Here is a 23621-nt window from a genome sequence, read left to right as displayed (position 1 = left end):
TATCCCTATTCTCGCTGCTATCGAAGTTCTACCGAATTTACAGTGCAAAGCTTTGTTTCTGTATCTTCATATGTAAAATAATATAGCGTGCTCATAACGCCGAAAGCATGAGTAAGTGACAGGCGACTTGCAACATAGTGCCCGTCCTCTTCCGTATGTAGTCCTGGTTGTACCACTCACGAGAAGGAAAACAACGGTTACTTCCACTGTTACCTGGGCTGCAACAAGTCTGGCCTGCAAACACGAAGACACATGATAGTGTGCTGTCTTGTTTTTAGCGCTGTCATGTACCAGCTAGGTCATCGACATACATTATACAAATGCATCAATTCGTAAATGAAATTTTCGTTTTTTTTTTAATATCATTTTCAAAAATAGCATGGATGATAATATAATTTGATGCAAAGTGGCTGCATGCTTAGCAATGATATATATATATATATATATATATATATATATATATATATATATATATATATATATATATATATAGTGAGAGAGCGAGAGAGAGAGAGATGAAGGAGGGGAGGAGTGGTAGTTGTTGGTAGAGAACTCCCCTCAAAATAACTTTTTGGCTACGCCATTGAAATGACGAAATCAGAATGTTCAATTCTTAGGTGTCCTCTGTAGTTTACAGAATGTGGTTTCGAGGCAAGTATACTTTCTAAAGGAAGATCAGATAAGAGAACATCAGGGATTTTATGTTTAAATACTTAAAAAGCACATATCTAACCATTTGAAAAAAAATGCATCATATTACACATGATGAAAAACAAAAGTAGCCTACTAAATGACATACTGACATTGTGAGAAAGCAACAAGCTGTGCACCTTCCAACACATTCTACAAAAACACCTTACACATGGATATTATTCAAACTTGTAGCACAGGAGCCATCAGAAGTGCTTCAAAATGTATGTGACACACTTTATTTTACCAAAAATGGTTGATTAATGCGGAAAAAATAAAAAAGTCAATATTCGCTTTCTTGAATTTCGTTATATGCACAGCACTGATTCATCAGTGTGGCATCATGTATTTCAAAGTATTTTCTTGTATTGGGCAGTTTCAGCACACAGAATGCTACTAAAGCTTGCTAGGTTAAGCACCTGGATCCTTTACGATGTGATGTACCACTTCTTCACTGAACGGCAATTAACTAGGCCCAAGTAAACGTCAGAATTTATCGTCTCAGCAATCTGGTACGGGAACTTCAGGATGACTTTGTCACCCATATTTTGTTATTGTAGTTATTTTAGATTACCAAGCGTCCTCTGATGGCATGAGTAACCATTTGCTTTGCCCGAAGCATAATTTATGATAGCAATTTAACTTTACATTCCTCTTTTTTGTCCATTTAATTAAAGCGCCAAGTTGGCCAGCAACAGCTGCAGCCATAAGAAGAATGACATGAAGATTCAATGATGAATGCGTCGATTCTTTGGAAGAAACAGATTTGATCAACAGTCAAGATGGCCGGCCTTTCAGCGAATAGTCACGGTGCAAGACGGAATATGTTGATTGCCTGGCAATGTAGCATGACAGATTGAGAACAACACATTTATAACACCATTGACAGTGCAATTTGGGCAGACGTGGAAAAAAAAAAGGCCGATATTGTAGTCACAATGTCAAGATAGGGCCAAGTGATAAACGCTCCCTAAAAGGAGTGACCACATGTGAAAATGGCTGATATTGACATCGAAAATGACCAACGGAGGAACAGCTGCATGATGGCCTCTCAGGGAGAGAGAGAGAGAGAGAGAGGGATGCATAGAAAGGCAGGGAGGTTAACCAGCGGTAGTTCCGGCTGGCTACCCAATTGGCCTCCGAAAACACATCTGCAGTACTAAGGACTCTGTTACACAATGAACATGTCGACCAACACTCTGCAAACAATGCGCTGTCATCGTTTCTGTTGCATTAAGACAAAAATTATTGCTGAAATACATGACAACTTCCATCCTAAAAGTTGTTGCTTCCGCATGAATGACTCGTGGTGCTGGCTGTTAGATTGCCATCCAATGTGACAACACTCTCGTTATATCTAGCACCAGAACTTCACGCAGAGGACATGTAACAGCTTGCATACGTTAACGGCAATCATACTTGTAGTCATGCACTCATGAACTTCGAATTACCGAATGTCAAAACAAACTTCAAAACCTTCCCACAGTGTCGATGCCAGATCATTTGTATCTCGACGCAGGGGAGGGAGTACAACTATTTTCGTTGCATCTTTATTTGTATAGTTTTATGAATCCAAAGAAGAAAGTTGCGTTAGTTGTTCTCGTAGCGCTGTCCAACCGCTCAAAAGCGTCATGTTGTCATCAAGTTAGAAAAGTGGATCGTACCTGTGGCATAGCCCTCCCCCCCCCCCCCCATATAATAAAGAAAGAAAACAATTATGGATACGCCACTGGTTCGTACAACAGAGGTTTCTGTCACTTTCCCAGTCTATTTTCTGGCTGCTTATAATGAAAGTGAGCTTACTGATAGTATCAGCACTTGCCTGTCGTCTGAGCAGAACGTCCGCAGGAAAATCTCTCCAGTCGACGTCGCCTTCTCTGAACATGTTACCATCGAGCGGACAGAAGTTGTCGTCGTTAAGCTGGCACTGCTCGTAGCACGTTTTGCAGACTACGTGTAAACATGGCAGAAAAGCTGTCATTCTCGGTACCAGGCTGCACACTTTGCATATTCTGTTCGCCGGAATCGGTTCGACGAAGTGCAAAGATCTCCGGTCCAGTTCCTTGGAGAAGCCGACCAACGTGTAGCGCTGGGTCTGAAGAGCCATGGTGCATCTTACATCAAACTACAGCTCGGTGTCGTGCCACCGCAGCTACCAAAGAACATTAAATATATTGCCACTATTGCGGGCAACTTGTAACAGGCCCGTGTTGTGCGGCAAAAGTTGCAGAGATTACATGCAGCAGACGATGGCAACAAAGCGTGGAAAACCCAAGACGTCACGCTTTAGCACAGGACACCTGTTAGTTCTGCGGTTCGGCGAAAGAAAAAACAAAAGAAAGAACTTTAAACTTTTATTAGGTCAGCCTGCAAATAAACAGCTGTATCTTATATTTAATGCTGCTCACAGACGTGAATTATTTGTAGAAAACTTTTAGCGTTTACGTTACAAGAAGTTCTTGAGATCTGAAGATTGGTGGCTCTCGGAGGCCAAACATGTTGCCTCTTACGCTTTTTCGCCTTCTATCGTATTATGGTCGTAAGCACTTGCCGTATGCAAAAGTGCAAAAGCACCTTTGGGACCAGTTTCTCTTATGATGATAGTCTTCGCCTTAGGGTAAGTTTCTGGCGACATTTAGGTGGCAAATAAAATTTTTTCCAAAACATTTCAGAGATCTGTCATCAAATACTTTCGGTTTTTGCATAATGCCAAAACATGGCCTTTGAGATTGGCAATGTAGAAGGCTATGATATAACTTTTGTTATTTTTAATTTATCTCTGAGGTTCCGATGGCTCTGATGTAGAGCAGACGATAGGAAAACTACTTTGCGTAGACTGGCCTAGAATCTCGTCGTCTTGGTGCGTGTCTCTAGAAAACGCAGACTATGTAATATTCTAGGGACCGTAGACAGACTCAAATCTCCCTAGCCTGACGTTGTCTAGGCGCGCGCGGTACGTATTATTATTTTTAAAGCCCCACCATACACGTTTCCGCCGCGGTGGCGCGTAGATGCAGGGGCTTTACGTATTTTGTTTTCTTGTGGCTGGAGTGTAGTCCTGTGACTTGAGTGTCTTGTGACGTATGCTGCCATTGCTCACGCCACAACACGGGCCTGTCGATTACTGTCAACCCATTTCAAGTGCTACTTGAGAGGTGCAAAGTTCATGAGTAGGTTCGGAGGACAGGCACGACACAAAGCTGTAGTTGTGTGTGAAGTGCGCCATGGCTCTTGCCACTCAGCGGTACAAGTTAGTCGGCTTCACCAAGGAACTGGACCGGAGATCTTTGCACTTCGTCGAGCCGCTTCCGGCATATAGAATATGCAAAGCGTGCGGCCTGGTGCCGAGAATGGCAGCTTTTCTGCCATGTTCAGACGTAGTCTGCAAATTGTGCTACGAGCAGTGCCGGCTTAACCACAACTTCTGTCCGCTCCATGGCCAAATGTTCAAGGAAGAAGATGTCGACTGGAGAGAATTTACTGCGGACGCCCTGCTCAGACGACAGGCGAGTGTTGACAACGGGTAGTTTGAAAGTAGAAGTTTCGTTTTGACAGATAGGAGCTTCTGTTGTACTAGCCACTTTTCTAACATCATGACATATCCCCAGTCACATAGTGATGCAAGAACAGTGTGCCCTCCCCGCCCAAGCAGGAATAGGTGTCTTTTTTTTTTTTTCGATAAATGTTTGTCTCCTCTTTTTCAGAAAAGGACAGTCAGAGGGGGCACTGTTTGTGGATATGTGTACAAATATTGTATCAATTTTTTGTGCGTGTGATGGAGGTACCAGCGACAGGGCGTATTCAACCCTTGTATGCAAGGCGTGTATTCCGTCGTTGCTAGAGCGAAAGGAGCTCGATAGTTCTGAGAAAGGAAGCGACCGCAGCGGGTGCGTATTTGGCGCTGCTCCAATGCCATCACGTGCGAGATGGCAAGGAGGTGTGGAGGAAAGGGCTCGCTGGTCAGGGTGTTTCATTTGCCTTTTCGCGCGCGCTGGAGCATAGCGGGTGTAGTCACGCGACTACCGTCGGTCTGCTATTAGGGTCTTGTAGCGGTGCTACGGAAAGTACGGTATACGGTACGGTAAGTGCGTAATACCGTACCGGTCGAGGACTGCGCATGCGCGAACTTTACCGTACGGAATGACTTTCCGTACGGCATACTAGACGTTAAGGAGTCGGTAAGGCTCGGCTGGCACCGTGTGTCGCGAGCCGAGCTGCACCAAGCCAAAACTGAGAAGCTGGTGTCGGCCACAGAATCCATGTCTCGCGTGCTTTTTTTACTATGATAATACCAAGGCGAGAGGTTATTTTAAATCACCTTCTGCGGAGCGACGAAGTGACAACAAGTAAACAGCGACATAAAAAAAAAACAGGTAGCTGGCGCCATCTAGTGATGCAGAGTTTACTTAGAGGGGACGCAGAGTTTTTATTGCACTAACTATATTCTACTTATCTGCTGGTGTAAAGTGTCAGCCGCGGTGCAATTTACAAGAAACAAACCCTTTTTTATGTATTGATTAGATAAGAACAGCTATGTAACAAAAGGTTTCACGTATTTCAGGACGAAAAGGTTTCAGGACGAAGTGTCACAAGATGTCGCTACCGGCCTTGTGACTGGCGTCTAAGTTTGCCGTAGCCGCGCACTTCTGTAAAGAATAATGCGTGTATGGACAAGCTAAAGCTTTATAGTATTAGTCAAAATGAATATTTCGCACTCAGCGCATAGTTATTGTATTCTGTAAAGCCCCAATGTTAGCCGCTATCATCATTATCACATTACCGTACGACGCATCGAGCGGCCCACGCAGCTAAAACGTCTTCGGTCATCGCGGTAAGTTAGTACGGAACGGTAATACCGTACCGTAATACGGCACTGCTAAAACTCTATTGTCAGCAGCGCGCTCGTCTCCCGTTTCAAGGTTGTTACCGTGGTGGTAGAATAGGAGAGGCGCACAAGCAAACGCCACGAGCGCGTCTCCGCATCTCTCGGGTTTCTTCGGATGTCGCCAGGTGGCGATGTGGCGATGCAATTGAGAGGGAATAGAGAATTTTAGCTTGTCCGGTATTCCGGCAAGCGTGGGCGGTTTGCGGGTTGAGCGGGGACGTAAACGTGAACGGCCAGGTTGGTGGCGCCAGCTGGTGGTGCAAAGCTGAACCACACAAATACAGAACCAAGTACTATATTCTGCTTAGCTGCTGGTGTCAATATTCGACAGTGGCGTAATCATATTCACAATTACGCTGCTGCCCTAAATTTGCACCAGCAGCAAAGCAGAATATAGTAGATTACTACAATTTTAACACTGTGTTTGTCTGGTTGAGCTCTACGCCACCAGGTGGCTGCACCGCTCTGGCCGCTCACGTTTGCACCCCCACCCATCCGGCAATCCACCCAAACCACCCCGTTTGCCAGAATAGCGGACAAGCTAAAACTCGCTATTGAGAGAGGATATTGCGAGTGGTGATGTTTGTGGTGGGACGAATGCACTCTTCTAGGGCTCCGTGGCGACAAAAACATGTTTTTTGTACATGCTTTGAGCATTCGTTTGTTTTTGTTTGCTTTAAATAGTGATTGGCTAGTTTTTTTTTTTTCTTTCTCATGTGCGCGGGTGTGTTTCGTGCATATTTGGTTTTGCAGGATAGTCAGAGCGTCCTTTCGCGAAATGTGTTTCAGCATGTGCAACCGTGTGGGACATAGTCTCATAGCCTTTAAATAGTAGCCTGGAAGTCGCAAGACTACTGTATTAGTTATTAGTGGCTGTAGTGTGTGTGCATTGGCATTGCGAATACTGCTTTGGTAGGACAGTGAGAGTGTGGCCGCATGTTTCAACATGTGAGCACGTGTCATACCTTAAGTCTGTGCAGCATTTCTTATGTCTAAATAGTTGGAGATGGTTACTTTGCAGCATTTTAAGAATTTAGATTCTGTGTGTATGGGCCTTTGCTGAAAGGCACTTGCTCTGAAGGTTTCGGTGTTTATATTAAAAAAAAACTAGTGCAACACATGGCAAGAAAGACGGGAAAGTTTGCAGTGTGCGGAGAGTCCCCCAAGGTAGACTAGGGAACGGATGAGAGTCGGGAGGAAATAGTCAGTCACCAGACATTGTGATGTCGATGCTAGCTGAAGAAAATGGAGGCTTTCCAGGATGGGCTTGTCAAACAGGTCTAAGAGCTCAAAAATAGCTCGATACATGATGGAGCGTGATGCACGGAAGGCAGTGGGAAAAACTTCAAGCAGCCCAGGAAAAGTTGAATAGGGCCGCCATCGTGAACGAGAATGATCGTGACAATGGAACAGTCTGCCGACGTGACAGGAGAGGGAGCGTCAACAAGGCAAGTGAACTGCGCGCAACGTGGAGAGGGGTTAGCGGGAAAGAGCTGCACCTACCTTGATGCGGCCACACAGGAAAAGCAGGAACACAGGAGTCAATGCCCTTTGTCAAGTCCTAGTCGCACAGAAAAGGATGACAAGGGAAGCAGTGAGACGCCTCGGCAGTAGGAGAGAGTGAGTTTCACCAGCAACTCAAACCTGGCTAGGTGCTCAGAGGCAATTGCTGAGAAGGTGAAAGGTGACAGAAGAGTGGCGGTAGGTATGTTTCCAGGCTGGACATTGCGCTCTGATGGAGCAAGCAAAAGCAAAGCTCACTGAGAATGCCCCCGGGCGCAACCTTGTCGTAGTAGTACATGGGCTAAATGATGTCCTAAACGAAAAAGGGACTGGACTAGCCCAGTGCTTGGCAAAGGGGGTAGACGACTTGCGTGAGCTGTCCCCTCAGGTGCAGATTAGGGTGTGCATGGTGCCCAAGGTGCCTGTACGTGACAGTAACATACAAAGAGCCGTAATGGCTACTAATAAGGCTATATAAACAATGAGCCAAGAGAAAGGTTTCGAGGTTGTAGAAGTAAACGGGGAAGTGCGAAGGTGTGCCAGTTTCCAACAAGACGGGATCCATTTCAATCACAGGCTTAGACGAGAAGCGGGCTGGCGACTTGCTAGTCGCGTGGTTGCTATCTTAGGGTGCCCATGGGCGATCAGGATACCAGTTTAGGTGGTAAAGAAGAAAGTCCCCTAGGGAAACCTCAGAACAGCATCGCCGTCAATAAGAGAAAAAGGAGGAAAACAAGAAAACGAGCTTGCCATGCAATAGGCTACATAAACATGCAAGGTGGCAGAAGAAAGGAAAAGTGGGTAGAGATTGAGGAGCAGTTAAATAGAGAACAAATAGTGGTTTATACGGTTACAGAAACACACCTTAGGGACTCGAAAGAGCCGCCAGTGAGTGAGAACTATGTTTGAGAAGGGTGCAAGAAAACTAAATCAGAAGGAAAGGGAGTCTCCCTCCCTTTCCTTCTGATTTAGTTCAGAAGGCTCATCCATCAGGGAGCCAAATGGAAAAAAAATTAATTCAAAATGTCTAGAGCATCTTTGGTTATCATGTAAAATGAGTGGAAAGAAAGCTTGGCCTGGCATAACATATTTGTCGACCAGAAATAATTGCAGAGAGAAGAATCAAGAGTTAGTGGAATATCTAAGTACCAATATTAAAGGGTTCGGGAATGGTGCCGACATTATCCTATTAGGTGACATGAATGCCCACATACAGGATCGAGATGGCGATACCGACAGCAATGATAAGTCTATGTAAGCAACATAACCTTGTCATCGTGAATACAAGGCCTAAGTGTGGCGGCCAGACCACGTGGGAAATCGGCAATCTACCATCAATTACTGCCTGATGACACACTGCCTTTTTTTAACATACGACATTAGACAAGGAAATAACAAGAACTTAGTGGCGTAACCCACCGTCCCGTTACAAAGGGGACGTTCATAACATCCATCCATCCATCCTAGAGAAGCGCTTCGCAGGCTTTCTCAGCGCCCCAGAAGATAGGTGGTTGTTGCAATTTCCCTTCCTTTAAGAGCTTGTTTATTACTTTTATTACATATCTAGAGGTTTTCAGCTGACCTTGCACATAAAAGTCGCAGTTTTGTCCAAAAGGCGTAGCATTGATTGCGATAGCAAACTAGTAGACAGCTATACGAAGTAAGGATCATAGTTTTATTGGCCTTATACTATAAATTTTTAACCATAGGCAAACTAAGTAAATTAACAAACATGGCGTAACATGCCTGCAAGCAAACATGAATAACATATCATTCGATGACCACGGAATCTTGCTGTCAGAACGCTGGAGTGAGGAAGCGCGGCAGCAGCAGCGCGCAAATTGACCTTCATGCTGCCTCTTGCATCAACCCGAACTTAGCCGCAAAAACAGCATTTGGCAAACTCCATCGCCATCGCAGATGGTTTTCAAAATTGTGCGGCCCGGGTGGTTGCGCGTGGCTACCCAGCAGCCTCTGGAGTAGAGCCCCCCCTATACACAGTGTGCGCATAATGGAAGACAGCGCACTTCCTCCCCGCTTTCCTCCCTTACACTAGATTGAGCTGCCTTCGCCGGCTCACCCTCGCACATACAGCCTATGGAGTGAGATGACGATTTTATTGTCCTTGGATTTTGCGGCGACACCGCCTGCAGATATGCGCCTGGAGTGTCCATATAATTTCTATCACAGTAAAATAAGTGTGTCAGGCTATAGGGAGCTTAAAGGGCACCTGGAACTGTATTCTGTAATGCTTGTAGTGCTTCGGTCTTTGAAGAATTCTGTTTAGCAGTGGCGTCACATTTGGGTGGTCTGCTGACATAATGAGATCTAGAGGAAGGACAGAGACTAAGCGGTGCACAGGTTTTTTTCTGGAAGCGAGTGTTACAAACCAAGCAAATTAGGAATGCTCCTTAGTACATAAAAATAATTTGTTGGTGCTGTTGATTAGGTTTGTTTTTTATACACAACGTGCGTGTGACATACTGGTGGTGAGTGATTTAGCATATTTTGTTTACTGTGGTTGACCTATTTATGCTGCTGGTCGTACGTCTTATGCAAACATGGCTCGTAGGAACTCCAACGGGGTTGTCTAAATACACGTAGGCATACCCCCAAACTGAAGTTGGTCCACCCACAGATTTCAATTTGGCCACTCCCAAATTTTGCATTTGCTCAACCCCAAAGTTAGCCCACCCCCTAAGTTCAGTTGGCCTACCCCTACTAATCACTAAGACAGGTCTGCAGGTATCACCAGCACCACCATTTTGCCCTGAATGCCGATCTCGCCCATGCACATGGCATGCACAGGTTCTGCACACAATACACTGCACCTTGGATCATGCTGAAGCTCCTCATGCCACTTTGCTTCGTAGCAGATGACGGATTCTGTTTCCGCATGATTGACATGTGAGTGACATCATAATAGTATGCATGCACGCCTTGAGGCAATGATGTCACCCAGGTGGCAACCAATCGCTGCTCGCAAAGCGAACTCCTTGAAAATTGAAGCGTTACAGAATACATCTCCTGAAGCATCCGTCAGGCTTGATGAGAATGCACACTCTGTGGATAGCTGCTATGAACATCTCAGCCAAATTCTTGATTTGTGCATGGCACATGGAGCTCTAAAGTTGAGTGTGACGACACCTTTTCCTCAAACACTCTCTTTTTAGCAAAAACCTTCGCCCGACTCTTTTCGTGGCAGCAATATTTCGTCATATGGCAGATTCCCATACACTGCTGCTATTGGCCAATAACTTGCATCAATCAAGAAGGATGTTTGGATCAGTGCACTTCTTCCTACTTACTATACTATAGTGTGTACTATACCTACTAACAATATACCTACTGTTAGTAGGTATGCCAATTGACACAGTTTATGAAATGAAACTTTGGCCACTCTGCTTATCAGTGTTTAACAAAATTTGTGCTGCCCACAACATAGGCAAGTTGTTTCTGTCTTTAGTGCCCTAGTCTGGTTTCTTGTTGTGGTCGATCCTGCTGCCTGCTGTTGTGTCCGACTCTGTTGGGACCCCAGCACCTTGCTTTGCTGGCGGATGTCGCTGCTGCTGGATGAGCATTCTGCGCTGTTCTCTAAAATTGTTACCAGAATATCTGTCATAGCATTTTCCATGCCTGTAGTGATGCTGCAAACCATAGAAATCTACAATAATTACTAAAGGGAACTGTGTCACTGGAATCGTTCAGCTGCCATGGGAATGATGGGTAGTATATGCATTTGTCTGATGTTCATGCTTGTTGATTCAGGCATTCCTGTGGCTTTGTTTATACGCTTAATCTGCCTTTCGTTGTCATAAATTTCAGAGTAGCCTTTACTTCTCTAAGTGCACAAAACTCTGCGAACATGCACTATTACTGCTAATTGTAGTGGTTCAGCCTGTCAAAGCTCTCCAACTTGCCCACGAGAAACTAGTAAGGGTGTTCGGTGCCGCTTGTCGATGCATGCGCCCGTGGCGTAATGGTTTCAATGTCCTGCTTCTGGGCTAGATGTCCTGTGTTTGAATCCTGCCATTGGATAACTTTAAGAATGAGTTTTTGAATATTTATTACGCAGTATTCTGTTGAAAATGGCAAGCTTACTAAGCCATGAAGCTCTTTAAACCCAGAAGGGTAAAGTTCAGGCGAGTCCATGTGCTACCCATCCGTCCCAGGCTGGCTGAACCATGCCACTTGCTCCCATAACTAGCCGTGCTCCCATAAATACTAGTGCTAGAGTTCCCTCTAGTAATTATTGTATGAAGCTCTAAGCTACAGATGCAGTCACAGATGAGCTCGGTGTCGTCTATGGCCAGCAATCTACAAAGTATGGAATGCAGATCAGCGATGAGACGGTCCCGAAGTGCTTGTTCGAGGAAGTTGCTGAAGTTGTAAGGAGCCGCGGATATTTTGATCTCCACCACAAAGTCTGGGATGCTTATGTCACTTGCTTTTTTTCGTTAGTTGTAGCAATATCTTTCTGTTACCACAGATCGCCTCGGAATGTAGTGCTTCTGCACTGCTGGTGCTGCTTCCTTATACGTTGCTATGCTGGCCATCTTTGGAAGAAGCAGGATTCGGAGGGCCACGTATGCTTTTTCTCAAATGCTACTCACGACCAAGTCCAGTTTCTTGTAGTCTGCACCCACATTAGCCTTAATGTACAGCTCTATGCATTCACTTAAGACACCAAAGCTTCTGCTGTCGGGACCAAACTCTGGTAGCTTGTCAATTGTGAATTCCATGTTCAGATCTTGCTGTTAGGTCCCACCCTCTTCACCAGATTGTTGCATCGTTGCATCTCAAAGGAACAGACGCCTAGGGAAAGAAATGCTGAGACATAAAAATAGTTTGACTGCTCGCAACACCCGCAACTACGTACTTTCGCATATGGTGACGTGGTGAAATAGGCCCAGACTACTACCTCTGCTGCCACCTTATGCAAAGTGGCAGCAACTCGAGAGCAGTCATGGAACGCTTAAGGCATTGACTAAGCAGTACATTTGGCCACCTCTCCTATTCTCCACCGTGGTTGTTCTCTCCGGTAGCAAAAGCTCGTGGGACGCATCATCTGCTTGACCCTTCCAGTTCAACGGATGACAGTTCCAGCACGTGATTCTCCATTCACAGGCTTGGTCACGCTTTCCAATTACTAATGCCTATGATGATTCCCTCGATGACCGACCCCAAGAGCTGAGCATAGGCTGTGTAAATGTTTCAAACTGAATTGAACATGTGGATTAGCTATGTGTGCTGTCGCAGTTTCATGCTTATATTCAATCATAAATCTTGTAATATACTTTCCTATTCTCACACCATTTCTGTTCATGTCAATGAGTGTGATTTTTCTGTGTTGCATGCCAGAAATAAATATCGGATCTAAGCTGGAACCAGTCACGTACTGGCATGTTCACCTGTCATAGCCATTGATAAACTGCATTGCATAACAGTGCACAGTTAGAACCGCTATATACATAGAGAAAAATGCAGTCAACACATTTTGCTTTTCGAATATTATAGCATTGTACTGACGCACAATAGATTGTTTGCATTCACGATGGCGGTCGGCACTGCACCTGAGAGCTTTATTTTTCTATGTCTCTTTAGAGCAAATGTCTGCACTAACTGGATAATTGTAAGACCTGTTTGAGGGGGGGGGGATCTCGATCAGTGACACAATGACAGTGCAGTTAATCTGTTTGTTAAATCCATAACGAATGTCTGAGGACTAGGTATCTCAAACAGAAATTTAAAAGCTTTCACAAATAAACCACCTATTATGGCATGTACTGATCTGATACTTGCAATTTTGTATGTTAAAAAAAAGTTTGTTTCCTACTCTAGCTCGAGTTTCTGTTAATAACTACGTTTTTATTGGCCTTGTTAAAGATTTTGACACAGTGCCTCATTGTTGCTGACTAGTTCACTCATAATAACATTCTCAGAGATAGAATGTTTCATAAACAACTGTACATACTTAATATATATGGTATTAGTCCTTTAGACCAATGTTGATAACATTACTACTTTATGGCAAAAGAACCTAAAGCTATAATAAATAAATTACTGAGAATTATGTGGACAGTCAGTGATTTTCCAGTGTTTTCCTACTTGTGTGAACCTCACTTAATCTATATTGACTCGTAAAATATTTTCGCATAACCTTTCATGAAACTTCCTAGATCATAACTAAATAACCCACTGACACTATGGTCTACTTTCTTCATTGTAACTTGTCTCTTGCTCCAGCTTCATTATAAGTATTGTTATATAAATCCCTAACACATACAAAGCTTGCAGTATGAAACTTGTACTAGGGACACTTTGTGATATTTCTGACCGATATGGGGGGGGGGAGCACAAATTATGCTTCAGGGGTTCGTCAACTGCCATTATCTTTTCCCCACAAGCAGTCTGCACACTTGAGTCTGCCTTACACTCGAGTCTGTCATCTTCTTTAAAAATCACTTCAGCTTTCGCATCATGCCAACGTATTTCTTGTCCAGGGCACCTTTTTAAAACATACAAAAAATCTCAAACATCTTTGGAAATATGAATTCGGACAATGTACGCACAAGGCCTTGTCATGATTGACTGTATTCCACTTATCTGTTGGCATAAAGGTTGTTGCAGCTATGTAGCCTTCACAATGCAATGTTTTTAAAACGAACCTTTATTGTCCTGCCCTCTAGGGTTTCGTGTGGCTGCTGCTGCTGGCTACTGTTTCCTTAGTCATTATCTGAGCAGATATATTTGTGTCTATATACAAACAAAGGCTATATGTGCAGCAAATAAAAGTACCGGCAAACAGGCATATATTACCCTTGTATGCTGGCCAACAAAGTAGTACAAGTAAGTTCACCTATGTTTGGTGTAATAAAGAGATTCTTACACAAAACTTGAACCTACAATGTCGTCTCACAAGTATAGCTCCATAGCATGCTGACCTGTCATTTATTTTTTTTCCAGATTTTTTAATGGCTTAGCTTTATATATCAACGGATTCTTCCATTTACTTTATTTCTTTAATTTAGCCATTGTGCATGTGTAACAAGGATTGAGAGATGGTACCACAATTGCTTGCAATTTTGCTTGCTGGCCCAGCACACCTTTCGAATCTTGCACTTCCTCCACTTCTCTGCAGCCCTCCTCCTCTCTGAACTTCTAGCAGACGAAATATAAAGTTGCGTCTGACTCCTTGGCATACTTGTCTCTATTAACACGGCAAGCTGGGCGAGTTGGTGATGGAACATGTTCCTATGGGTGGGCAGCGCAACCCGGATGAAGGACGAGAGGAAATGCACAATACGAGCGCAGACTAACAACTGGTATATTATTTCAAGCAACGGACCATAATATACAGAAAATGTAAACACGTGTAAAGTGATGTTTACAAGGGTGTTAGCCTATCTTGCCATTCAAAAAATCTTTATCCTGCAGAGTGATAGAAGTCTGGCTGACGCATGCGCCCGAGTTCACATGCATGAAGTAGGCCTCTACAATCTCGCGGTTAATTTGATGCATATTTTTATACAATATTTCCGTCTGTTCAAACATGGGTGTGCATGAGCAAACTCTACAATGCGCGGCCAGATTAAAACCTGTTTCATTCCTGAACGCACCTTGGTGCTCCCTAAGGCGGATGTTAAGGCAGCGTCCCGTCTGCTGACAACACTGTGTTTGTGCCCCCATGTAGCCCCACCTCTTCTTGTGCCCCATTGCTTAAAAAAAACATTGTTAGCTCCCGTTTAACGAAAGTTGAGTGTTCTATTGCCTACAAAGCAAGACCTAAAGAAACAGTATGTGCCGCTGGGTGTATGCCTATTTTTTGCTAATCCTCCAGAATGGGTACATGCCACTGGGGCACAAAAGATACAGTATCCTTAAAATTGCGCTTGATGCATGTCCTACTTTTCTGTGCATATGCCTTTTTCACCATCTTACCTCAGCAAGCACATGCATCGCCTTTTATCCTCGTGACGTCGTAGTATAGAGGTTGATGTGATAGTTGTAAACATTGTACGCACTGCTGTTCTGTAGCATTTAATTGACCGCTTCACTTCATATAGGTTCGAAACATGTGCGTTGGATTAGCACATATATTTGTTTTTATGTTTTAAGGAAGCCTTACGGCAGGATAACATTTGAAATGTTTTTTTAGCCGCTTTATCCCTAGATGTCACTAATAGAGCTCTCGTTTTGTGCTCAGTTCTGGCTCATGTTACAGGAAGCTGCTTTCTTGGCTTCCCAGTCCCAATTTGGTATGATGCTTCTTCTTATATTGAAATTGTTTCTGAATTTTTATACAATTTCAGTTATCTCAAGTGTGACAGTAGATACAACAGAATCTAAAACAACCGCATCATCGTGCTAAAAGAACTACAACCGTTGCTATTTCACCCTTCCAATGCCATTTACTTTAAAGGTTCGTGTCTGCTGTTTGCAAAATATTTTTCAAAAGGGTCAAATTCAATGTATATCTGAGTAACACATTAGAAGGCTTTAGATTCCATTTATGTTTATTGGTGATATATTCCTGCAAATTTTAAGGATTGCTTTGATCTGAAGAATAAAAGAAATATAGGTAAATATACTAATTAGTGGTTTGTCCTTTTCATTGTTTGCCCTGTCGCTCTAACATACCTCATAGCGAATATCTGAATCCTCCAAATCTTTGTTCAAAGAAGCTCTTGAATATCTGTGCAATTCAAAACTGGGAGGGCTTCTTGTGCTCAGGCGTCGATCGCTCCGCAGCCCGGCGTGCTGAAGGCGTATGTAAAGAGCCGTAAAGACTCCAATGTGGCCATTCAAGGTACCATCGCTGTTGTATCCAAGTGTGTTTCCACGAATGGAAGTCATCCTGCGTTACTCGTGGATGATTTCAAACGCAAAGAACGTACCTTTCGCGCAAGAATGGAAGATGCTTTCTGCCTGAAACTAGAACCAGAGGTTAACGAACCGACCACCCAGTGGGGAACTGCGTCGGACTTGGTTTTCCCTGACTTCGTTGGAAGGGGGGCGGAATTCGTCGTGGACCGAATAAGTTCCATACCTAACTACTCTACTGATCACAGGATGGTGTTTATGCTAGTTAAGAACAGCCGAGAAGAAGATCGTTAATCCATGGATGACGACGAAAGGTTTTATGGAATGGGACAGTTCGTCTAACCAATCAAGTGAAGAAATTGATGAAAGTGCCAGTGAAGATGTTGAGCAGTGATGTGTGTGATAGTTGGTTTCAATATGTACAAGTGAAATGTTTATAATTGTGCTTATCATATGGGAAAATAAACGTACAAACTCTTAGTTCCATTGGTGTATTTCGGAATCCAGTGTATTAATTCAAAACACAAACATGACTATATGCCATGCCTTTCTTTTTTAATGTGTTCCTTACCGCTCCCTTTCCATTCCAGTGAACTTGCCAGTATCTAGCATCGACCAGTTCATAGACCAAACCGTCATGTCATTAGCCGGGCAGCGGGCGAGCGTCTCAGTGCGCGTTTTCTGCTACTCAATGAAAGTCGCAGTCCCGGCGCCGCAGCAGAAATCTTCCTCGCGGCTGTGCTTGTTGCATACTAGAGTTGTAGCCGATGGCTGTTTGCTGGTTCCAAGTTTCGCGAGACAAGCTTCACGCAGCTTCTCGTCCTGCGCCTACGTGCGAATAAGCCTGACACCGGGCTTTGTTGCATACCTCCGGCACTGCGGCACTAAGCAGTAGTCTACCATGCTGCACGCCTCTAAAGGCAGCCACTACTTATAGTGCTTTCAAATGTTGTCAAGCAGACACACAAGGCGGGAAAGCCTCACCACTTAATCAGAACCGCAGCGTAAGGGGGACTTTCAGCTTTCGTTTTCAGCTCGCTTCGGCGCTTCCGAAGCAGCCGATGCGGCCGCTGTGTACGCGCGAACCCTCATGCCACGTCACGCTGAAAGTGGCGCCGGCTTTTCCAGTGGTGGATCTCGCCCCCAGTAACTTGAAACTCTGGAATAGCACCCATACACTTGCGCTTAACCCGCGTTCACGAAGTAATACGTCAATATAATTCTACACGTGTAACATTGTCTGCAGTTTGTTCGATGTTTGTTTTGCATTTTATGATTTGCCACTAATTAAAGTGGGATTCCTTGCGCTTGTCGGCGGGCCGTACCGGCAAGTATGGAGACTGGTCTCGCCCCAACCCGATAACATAGCGTGCGGGTCCACTCTCTTAGAGAGCCTGTGCATTTCCTGCAGCTTTCACCGCTGCGATAGCGATCTGGCACCCGAACAAAGGGACAATTGCAGCCTAGAACTGCAGCCATGGAGCCTTGCCGGAAATTGTTTTCCTGTACTGCATCCCGAACGTACTTTAGAAAGCGCCCTCTATAAGCGATGCACTATGCATATAGTCCGGCGTTTTGAGGCACGTGCGAGGCTGCAGCTGGGGAAATTGGGTACGTCACGATGGCGATACCAGGATTGCCGAAAATGTGCTACCTCTACAGTCCGGCATGTTCAATAGGACCCGGAGCAGCGCAGCGATTGACTCTATCAGCTGCTGTCGCTGTACATGCGTCAAAGTGCGCGACAAGCGAGCGCTTTTTTATTGGCACGGTCTCTTCAGTCTAAAGAATGGGCTAATCTGAAAGCGAGCCTTTCACTTTATCGCGAGACCTAGCTCGGCATGCGTGATGAGGCTGTGGCGAGCTTTCCTGCTACTTTTGCGTTCTGAAAGCTTCTGCTATCTATTTTACGTTCAAGATATGTGCAAGGTGACTGCTGCTTCGCTTAGTCGTCGTTGTTGTACTAGGTTGCTCATTGTTTCTCTCGTAGAGAAGAGAAACGAAGAAAAAAAGAAAGCGAAGCACCTGCTTGCATCAAAAACACACCTTTGCATGCCGTATGTGCAGGTTTCTTGAGGTCCGCGGCCTGATCGTGGCTGATTACTACCCAATCACTTCGTATCAGCGCTTACGGCTGTTGCGTAAACTAATTAAAGGAGAATCTCTGTTTCTGTGTAAACTAATGTTATTAAGGTATGGTCGCACTCCGGCATCACGCGCTCTGCATTTGACAAACTTTCTGGAGGAAGTCGCCGCACGAACTGCCTTTTTTTCTTTTTACATAGTCGCTCTGTTGTAAAGTAGTTATTTTTATTCTATACTAACCTCGCCCCCTACTATTTTACCGCCTACCCTCTTCCCCCTGCTGAACGCCGCTGAGGTGTCAGAAGACTGTGCTAGATAGCTACTGCGGTCAGGAACAATTCTTTCCGTTTTTTATTTATCTATCTATTCAGAGGCACAAAGCTATATTTATCATTTCAAGCTTAAAACCTGTCAGCAGACCATCTACCGAGACGGTCTTCGGACCAGTGGCCAGCACTCACACGATGGCCACGTCGAAAAGCGGCAGTGACGAACCACTTACCACGCCTATGGCCACCATCAATCAGCGGCACCGACCATTTTACTCGTAGAAAGGTTCAACCGAGCCACTGTTCAAAGCATCAGCCGTGAGAAGGCCACCACGCGCAGCAACACGACAACGGTGCCTGGCACAACTCGTCCTGAAAAGAAGGGAGGCGGGATGGGGGGCACTTTTCGCAACTGCAGCAGATCGACTGTCGCAGCATCGGCAACCTGGCCAGACCGGAGCATGCTGCGACGGCTAAGAGCAGATCTTTTCCCTTTCTTCAAGATATGATTGAGTGGCGTTGCTTGGTGGGAGAATCTGAACTACGCGCAAGATGGTGACAGTGATACCATTTCGCCTTAACTCGCCTCTTGTGTGGATCTGAACTATTTTTGCATGTTCTTCTATATAGTTGCAGTTTCCTCCAATTTAACTGGTCAAAACTGCATCCGCCTCTGAACTGCCCTGGCCACACCTGGCCCTTGCGCCATTAAACACCAAACATCATCATCATCTGAACTGCCCAATTCCTTCAGACGGTGATGTAAGATACAATTGCTTCTGTAATTACAAATGTTCAAATGAGCGCCTACTAATTGGAAGTCATTAGTTGGGTAGTGTGTGCAGGTAGCAAAGAAGACGTACCGCTATGCCACCGCATAGTTATTTTTCATGGTGGCGCGTACGTGTTGTGCTAAACAGAACGACTTACCGAGGTCACTCTCAAGCACCCGGAGTTTCAATGTTCCGACTTTCGCAGATGTACCATACGCAGTGGCCCCACTTTGTCCGCCGCTTGTAACCGATATAACAGCTTGGTTCACACAAATATTTAGTGTCGTGGAGACATTTTGCATCAGAAACTGCATTATCACGTTGGCTCTCACATGAAACTACATATCGCAACGTGCATATGCTGAACGTTATCACGACGGTGCTAACAATACCATCACAAGCTCCCTCAATTTCGCCGCAGCGCTTTACTACAAATAACGTACAAGTAACAGGTTCCCGTTCTCTTCATACGAAAAACAAACCAATTCGCGCCTGCAGAAAAAAAATTGTCGCGTGCAAAATGTCGCGAACGCAACCGTTGTCACAGCTTTCCGATGCAGAGATTCGCAATTCTTGGGCTCTTCGGCATCTATACCTTTTGGTGCGGGGTAAAATTTGTGAAAGGAAACAGAGTGTTTTTTTTCATCTGGTTAATGAACACTGCAAGACGTAGTAAAATTGTGTGGACGTGCGGTTTCTTAGGTGATGACTCCACCGTACAAGCGCACCCGATCGCTGTACTAGCACAGTACTACGGCTACGGAAGCTACAGACGGGGCCGTCTCCTCCGACTTCATGCGATATTTCTTGTGCTCGCTGCTGGATGTCGCAATAATTGCTGGACTCGTGAATCATCATCAGCCTGGTTACGCCCACTGCAGGGCGTAACCAGGACTCGTGAATAGTGTGCATGAATTCATTAGTTCTAGTTGTGCACACAATAAAGGCGACTGAGTCCGTTCAACTTTTAAAAAACATAAATGGTCCAACGTCTCGAAAGATCTCTTGCTTCAGGAGATTGTAATCCTAGCCCTGAGTATCGGCTAAAATGACCAGTCAATAACGTGTGAGTAGGTCTAATTGTCCTAATCAGTGGATAGAAAATGTTTCTTTTTTTATTATTTGCAGGTAAAATGCTGGAATGAAGAAAGTGGCTGCGACATGGTCATCGCTGCCTCCGAGCTCTACGAGCATTTCTTCCAAGATTGTGAATACCACACCACGTCTTGTCCTAAGTGCTCGGCTCCGATTCTTTGCAACGATGTCTTCGCACACCTCAGAAGTGACTGTGCCGATCATACTTTGTCTCGCATGTCTAGAGCCCCGCAGGCTTCCTCCAGTGACCCAGAAGCAATGCTGATAGCTTTGAACACAAGCTTAGATGCGAGAGTTGGCGAAACAAAGGACATCCTAAGTGAAGCGCTGAGCGAGAGTAGCGCTCAGCTCAATAACCGACTAAATGAGCTTTTTCTCTGTATGAACACGATCAAACAAGCATTGTTACAGCCATCCACAAGTGAAATTTGTGCAGGGCCAAGTCATGTTCCAGAAGCGGCTGCTGGTGTTGCCTCCATCAGGGCAGTCAAGCAAATTGTTAACGCACACGGCGACAGGCCCACCGAACTTTTAGATAGCATAAGCAGTCCAAGTTACACTCCAAGCCGAACTGTAGGAGATACCGAAATGACAAGCCTCAAGAGGCCCAAACAAAACACAAATAATCCGAGCATGGTTCAGACAAAATCGAGCAAAAGCGTGGCAGAACGCACTCCCAGTCTCAAAGAAATTTCCCGGAGCCTGGAGGAGTCTGATGAAATCCAAATGGGAACCGGTCTGGACCATTTGACAAATTTTACAACCTCTGAAAACAGTGCCACGAACTCTAGTTCTATCACGGCACCTAGAGAGATTCTGGAACAAGAACAACAGCAAACGCAACTCGATAGAGAAGAAGATGCAGAAAGCACAGGTAACACCAAACGTTGCCAGCTCACTGTGAGGGCACTAAATTCAATGAGAAAATTTGCAGAAGTAAATGGCTCTTTTGATTACGTTGGCGAAAAAATATACCTCTCTGGCTATCACATGTTGGCAGGCGTGAAGCTCATTAAGCGTGATGGTTCTGTGACCATGCACGCACGTATTAAGCTTATCAAAGGCTTGAACGATGAATGTCTCCACTGGCCATTCAAACGAAACATCAAGGTGATCGCTGTACATCCGTCTGAGCACCAAGTGCGCCATTGTGTAAATTATACTTTTCTCAGTATTTCGCACTTTGGAAAGCCAGGACCATTTGGCAACACACCCTTATATTTTGCAGAGTCTTCATTATGCTTGGAAGATCTTGAGCGTGAAGGATACACAGTAGATGACAAGGTTCAGCTGGCCTGGGAGCTTGCTTAGTGCGTCCGGTGAATATATGAGTCATTTCAATCGTTTCGGTTTCGCTCCAATGTACACTGCTGTCTGACAGCCCTGCTAATTTCATTGATCTGCCATACTTGCGGATTTGTTTGTGTTCAATGGTATTTCATGACTTTCTGTACTATAACTTTGTGCTGAATTTCTGTCCTTGTATTCACTATTATCATCACTAATGCTTTCTTCCTCAGAATATGCCAAATAAAGCGTTTAACAAAATGCAAATACTGGCTTCCGTACAAACAAGTTCATTTCTCGTGTAGAAGTGCTTTTGAGTACATAAAATTCTGTTTGGCATCTTATCAGCTGTGCAGGAGTGTCATTGTGTTTGCAACGATGGGAGCTTGAATGTGTGTGGAGTTGATGCCAGTAGTAGCTCTCTGACCATGTTCGATATGTGTGAGCTTGCGTTACTATACCAGCTGTCCCAGTTAACTTCGACCAAGATTTGAAAAAAAAAAACCAGTAGCTCTGGAGAACTCGTGCCGACTGCATAGTCGCCGTAGTCGTGTGCACCTACAGCCAATATTTTTTTCATCACTAGGTATTAATTGCTTTTAATTAGTGAACTTTTTCATTATTGCTTGGATCGCAAACATATAAATTACAAAGACGGAGGGCACCTCAAATAATCTCCGAATGAAGCATTTGTTTCGTGCTGGGGTTCGCCTCGTTGGTTCTTCAGGGAAAAAACAAAAGCGCACGAAACATGCAAAATCCGGAAAAGATAGGCGCTCGCGCGCCGCTACTCATGCGCTCCCAAGCGAATAGCCACTGATACACGGCTTTCCTAGCGGCGGCAGCTCGATACAGGGCTTCATGCTATGTGATTGTCGCGGCATCATGAGAACACACCGCTGGCACATTGATAAGCGTAGAGGAGTCGCGAGGGCGGAGGGGTTCCAAGCCGGGAAACCGTTGACAGCGCACTTGGGACTGTAATTTTGCGCACTCATCTTGTTCAGTAGATAGGCGCACCCGGAACGTATGTTCCTTTTGTTCTCTTTAGCAACAGAAACAAACTTTGTGCAGTCTGTGTCCATCTAATATGTTTTGGCCTATCTGTACGACCACCATATGCTGTTGATTACGTAAATCAGTTTTGATTGGCGTGTCTGTGCGTAGGTAATAACGGGAGATGTCAACGGTACCACGCCAGTGACCTGTTCTTAAAGATCGAATGATCGAGAGGCTAAAATGAACCTGGCTCTGGGGGCGGCGCACGGCGACAAGGGGAAGTCAGCCAAGCTATTCCGGATGTGGCATTGTGGATGATGCCCTAGTCTGTGAACAATACTTAGAACGTACGAAGTCCTTTGCGAGACGAGTAGCTTCACAAGAAAACGACACAGGACTGTAACGCTAGTTCGAGAAGCAGAAAAGGACGTTTTGGCATTCTTTGCGGCTAACCCTCACGGTAGTGTGCGCGACGCCAGTGCGGAGGCCGGAACCTCAAGGTCATCAGTCTGGAAACATGCCGACATCTCTTCAGAATTTCTACCCAGCGTTCTGCGCACCCACTTTTCTCTTTGATAGAGAACCGTACGGGTGCACAGATACACGTCATGTTTCAGGAGCATAAATCACGACTTCCGGGATCGGTTTTTGGGCGCTTAGACCTCTGCTAACCACCATGCCTTCTGCAGGGGCCGAAAATAAAAACGTCAGTCGAAGTGCTTAAATAAAGTGATGTTTCCACATTAGCAGTGAAACAATTAGCATTACGTCAGGTATTTGTCAAGTGCCAGGATCTATTCACGTCTACACGGACGGATCTGTAATCAATGAAAGTGCGGCTGCAACTTATATTGTGCCATCCATACAGGTAGAGTACACTTGTGGACTAGGAAGAACGTCGTCGCCAACAATAGCGGGATTAGTGGCAATTCTCCAAGCCACTTTATGAAAACATTTGAGACACCAACAAAGTGGGTAATTTTCACGGACGCCTTATCGGGTTTAGCATGTCTTGCAAACATCGATGACAGGCAACCACACGCACTAATAACGTACGCAGTACTGAACAGTTTCGCTCGGGCTAATGAAAGAAAACACGGAGTGATATTACAGTGGGTCCCGGGGCATGCTGGTATAGCAGGCAACGAATAAGTGGACTCATTGGCAAAATCGGCCCATAAAGATGCAGAAATTGAACTCATGCCTTTATCA

The 23621-nt window shown here is 44.9% G+C and overlaps 2 protein-coding genes across 13 annotated transcripts in view; one reads left to right on the top strand and one right to left on the bottom strand.

Annotated features, from left to right (window-relative positions):
- The window catches only part of LOC142563915 (uncharacterized), a 45533-nt gene extending 42496 nt beyond the window's left edge, over positions 1-3037 (bottom strand). For 3 of the 12 annotated variants that reach the window (XR_012824442.1, XM_075674630.1, XM_075674629.1), the window contains exon 1: positions 2513-3032. Coding sequence is in view for 6 of the 12 variants with exons in the window: in XM_075674630.1 (XP_075530745.1) it covers positions 2513-2583 (71 nt within the window). In the remaining 6 variants the exon portion in view is untranslated. Of the gene's footprint in view, positions 1-2493 lie in introns of all 12 variants that reach the window. The other 9 variants (XR_012824443.1, XR_012824441.1, XM_075674625.1 and 6 more) reach the window with 9 other exon arrangements.
- Positions 3038-3665: 628 nt separating this feature from the next.
- LOC142563913 (uncharacterized) lies at positions 3666-21754 on the top strand. Its single transcript, XM_075674618.1, has 2 exons — positions 3666-4196; positions 20157-21754. The coding sequence occupies exons 1-2, from the start codon at positions 3915-3917 to the stop codon at positions 21432-21434; spliced, it is 1560 nt and encodes a 519-aa protein (XP_075530733.1). The 5' UTR covers positions 3666-3914; the 3' UTR covers positions 21435-21754.
- Positions 21755-23621: the final 1867 nt, after the last annotated feature.

Source organism: Dermacentor variabilis, chromosome 11, assembly GCF_050947875.1.
Source record: "Dermacentor variabilis isolate Ectoservices chromosome 11, ASM5094787v1, whole genome shotgun sequence".
NCBI lineage: Eukaryota > Metazoa > Arthropoda > Arachnida > Ixodida > Ixodidae > Dermacentor > Dermacentor variabilis.
The sequence above is the reverse complement of the archived record's forward strand: the minus strand, read 5'-3'. Positions and strand labels throughout refer to the sequence as shown.

Coding starts and splice junctions, on each gene's coding strand:
- LOC142563913 (XM_075674618.1), top strand. CDS start 3,915: ATGGCTCTTGCCACTCAGCGGTACAAGTTAGTCGGCTTCACCAAGGAA. Junction 4,197..20,156: donor ACGCCCTGCTCAGACGACAG/GCGAGTGTTGAC, acceptor TATTATTTGCAG/GTAAAATGCTGGAATGAAGA.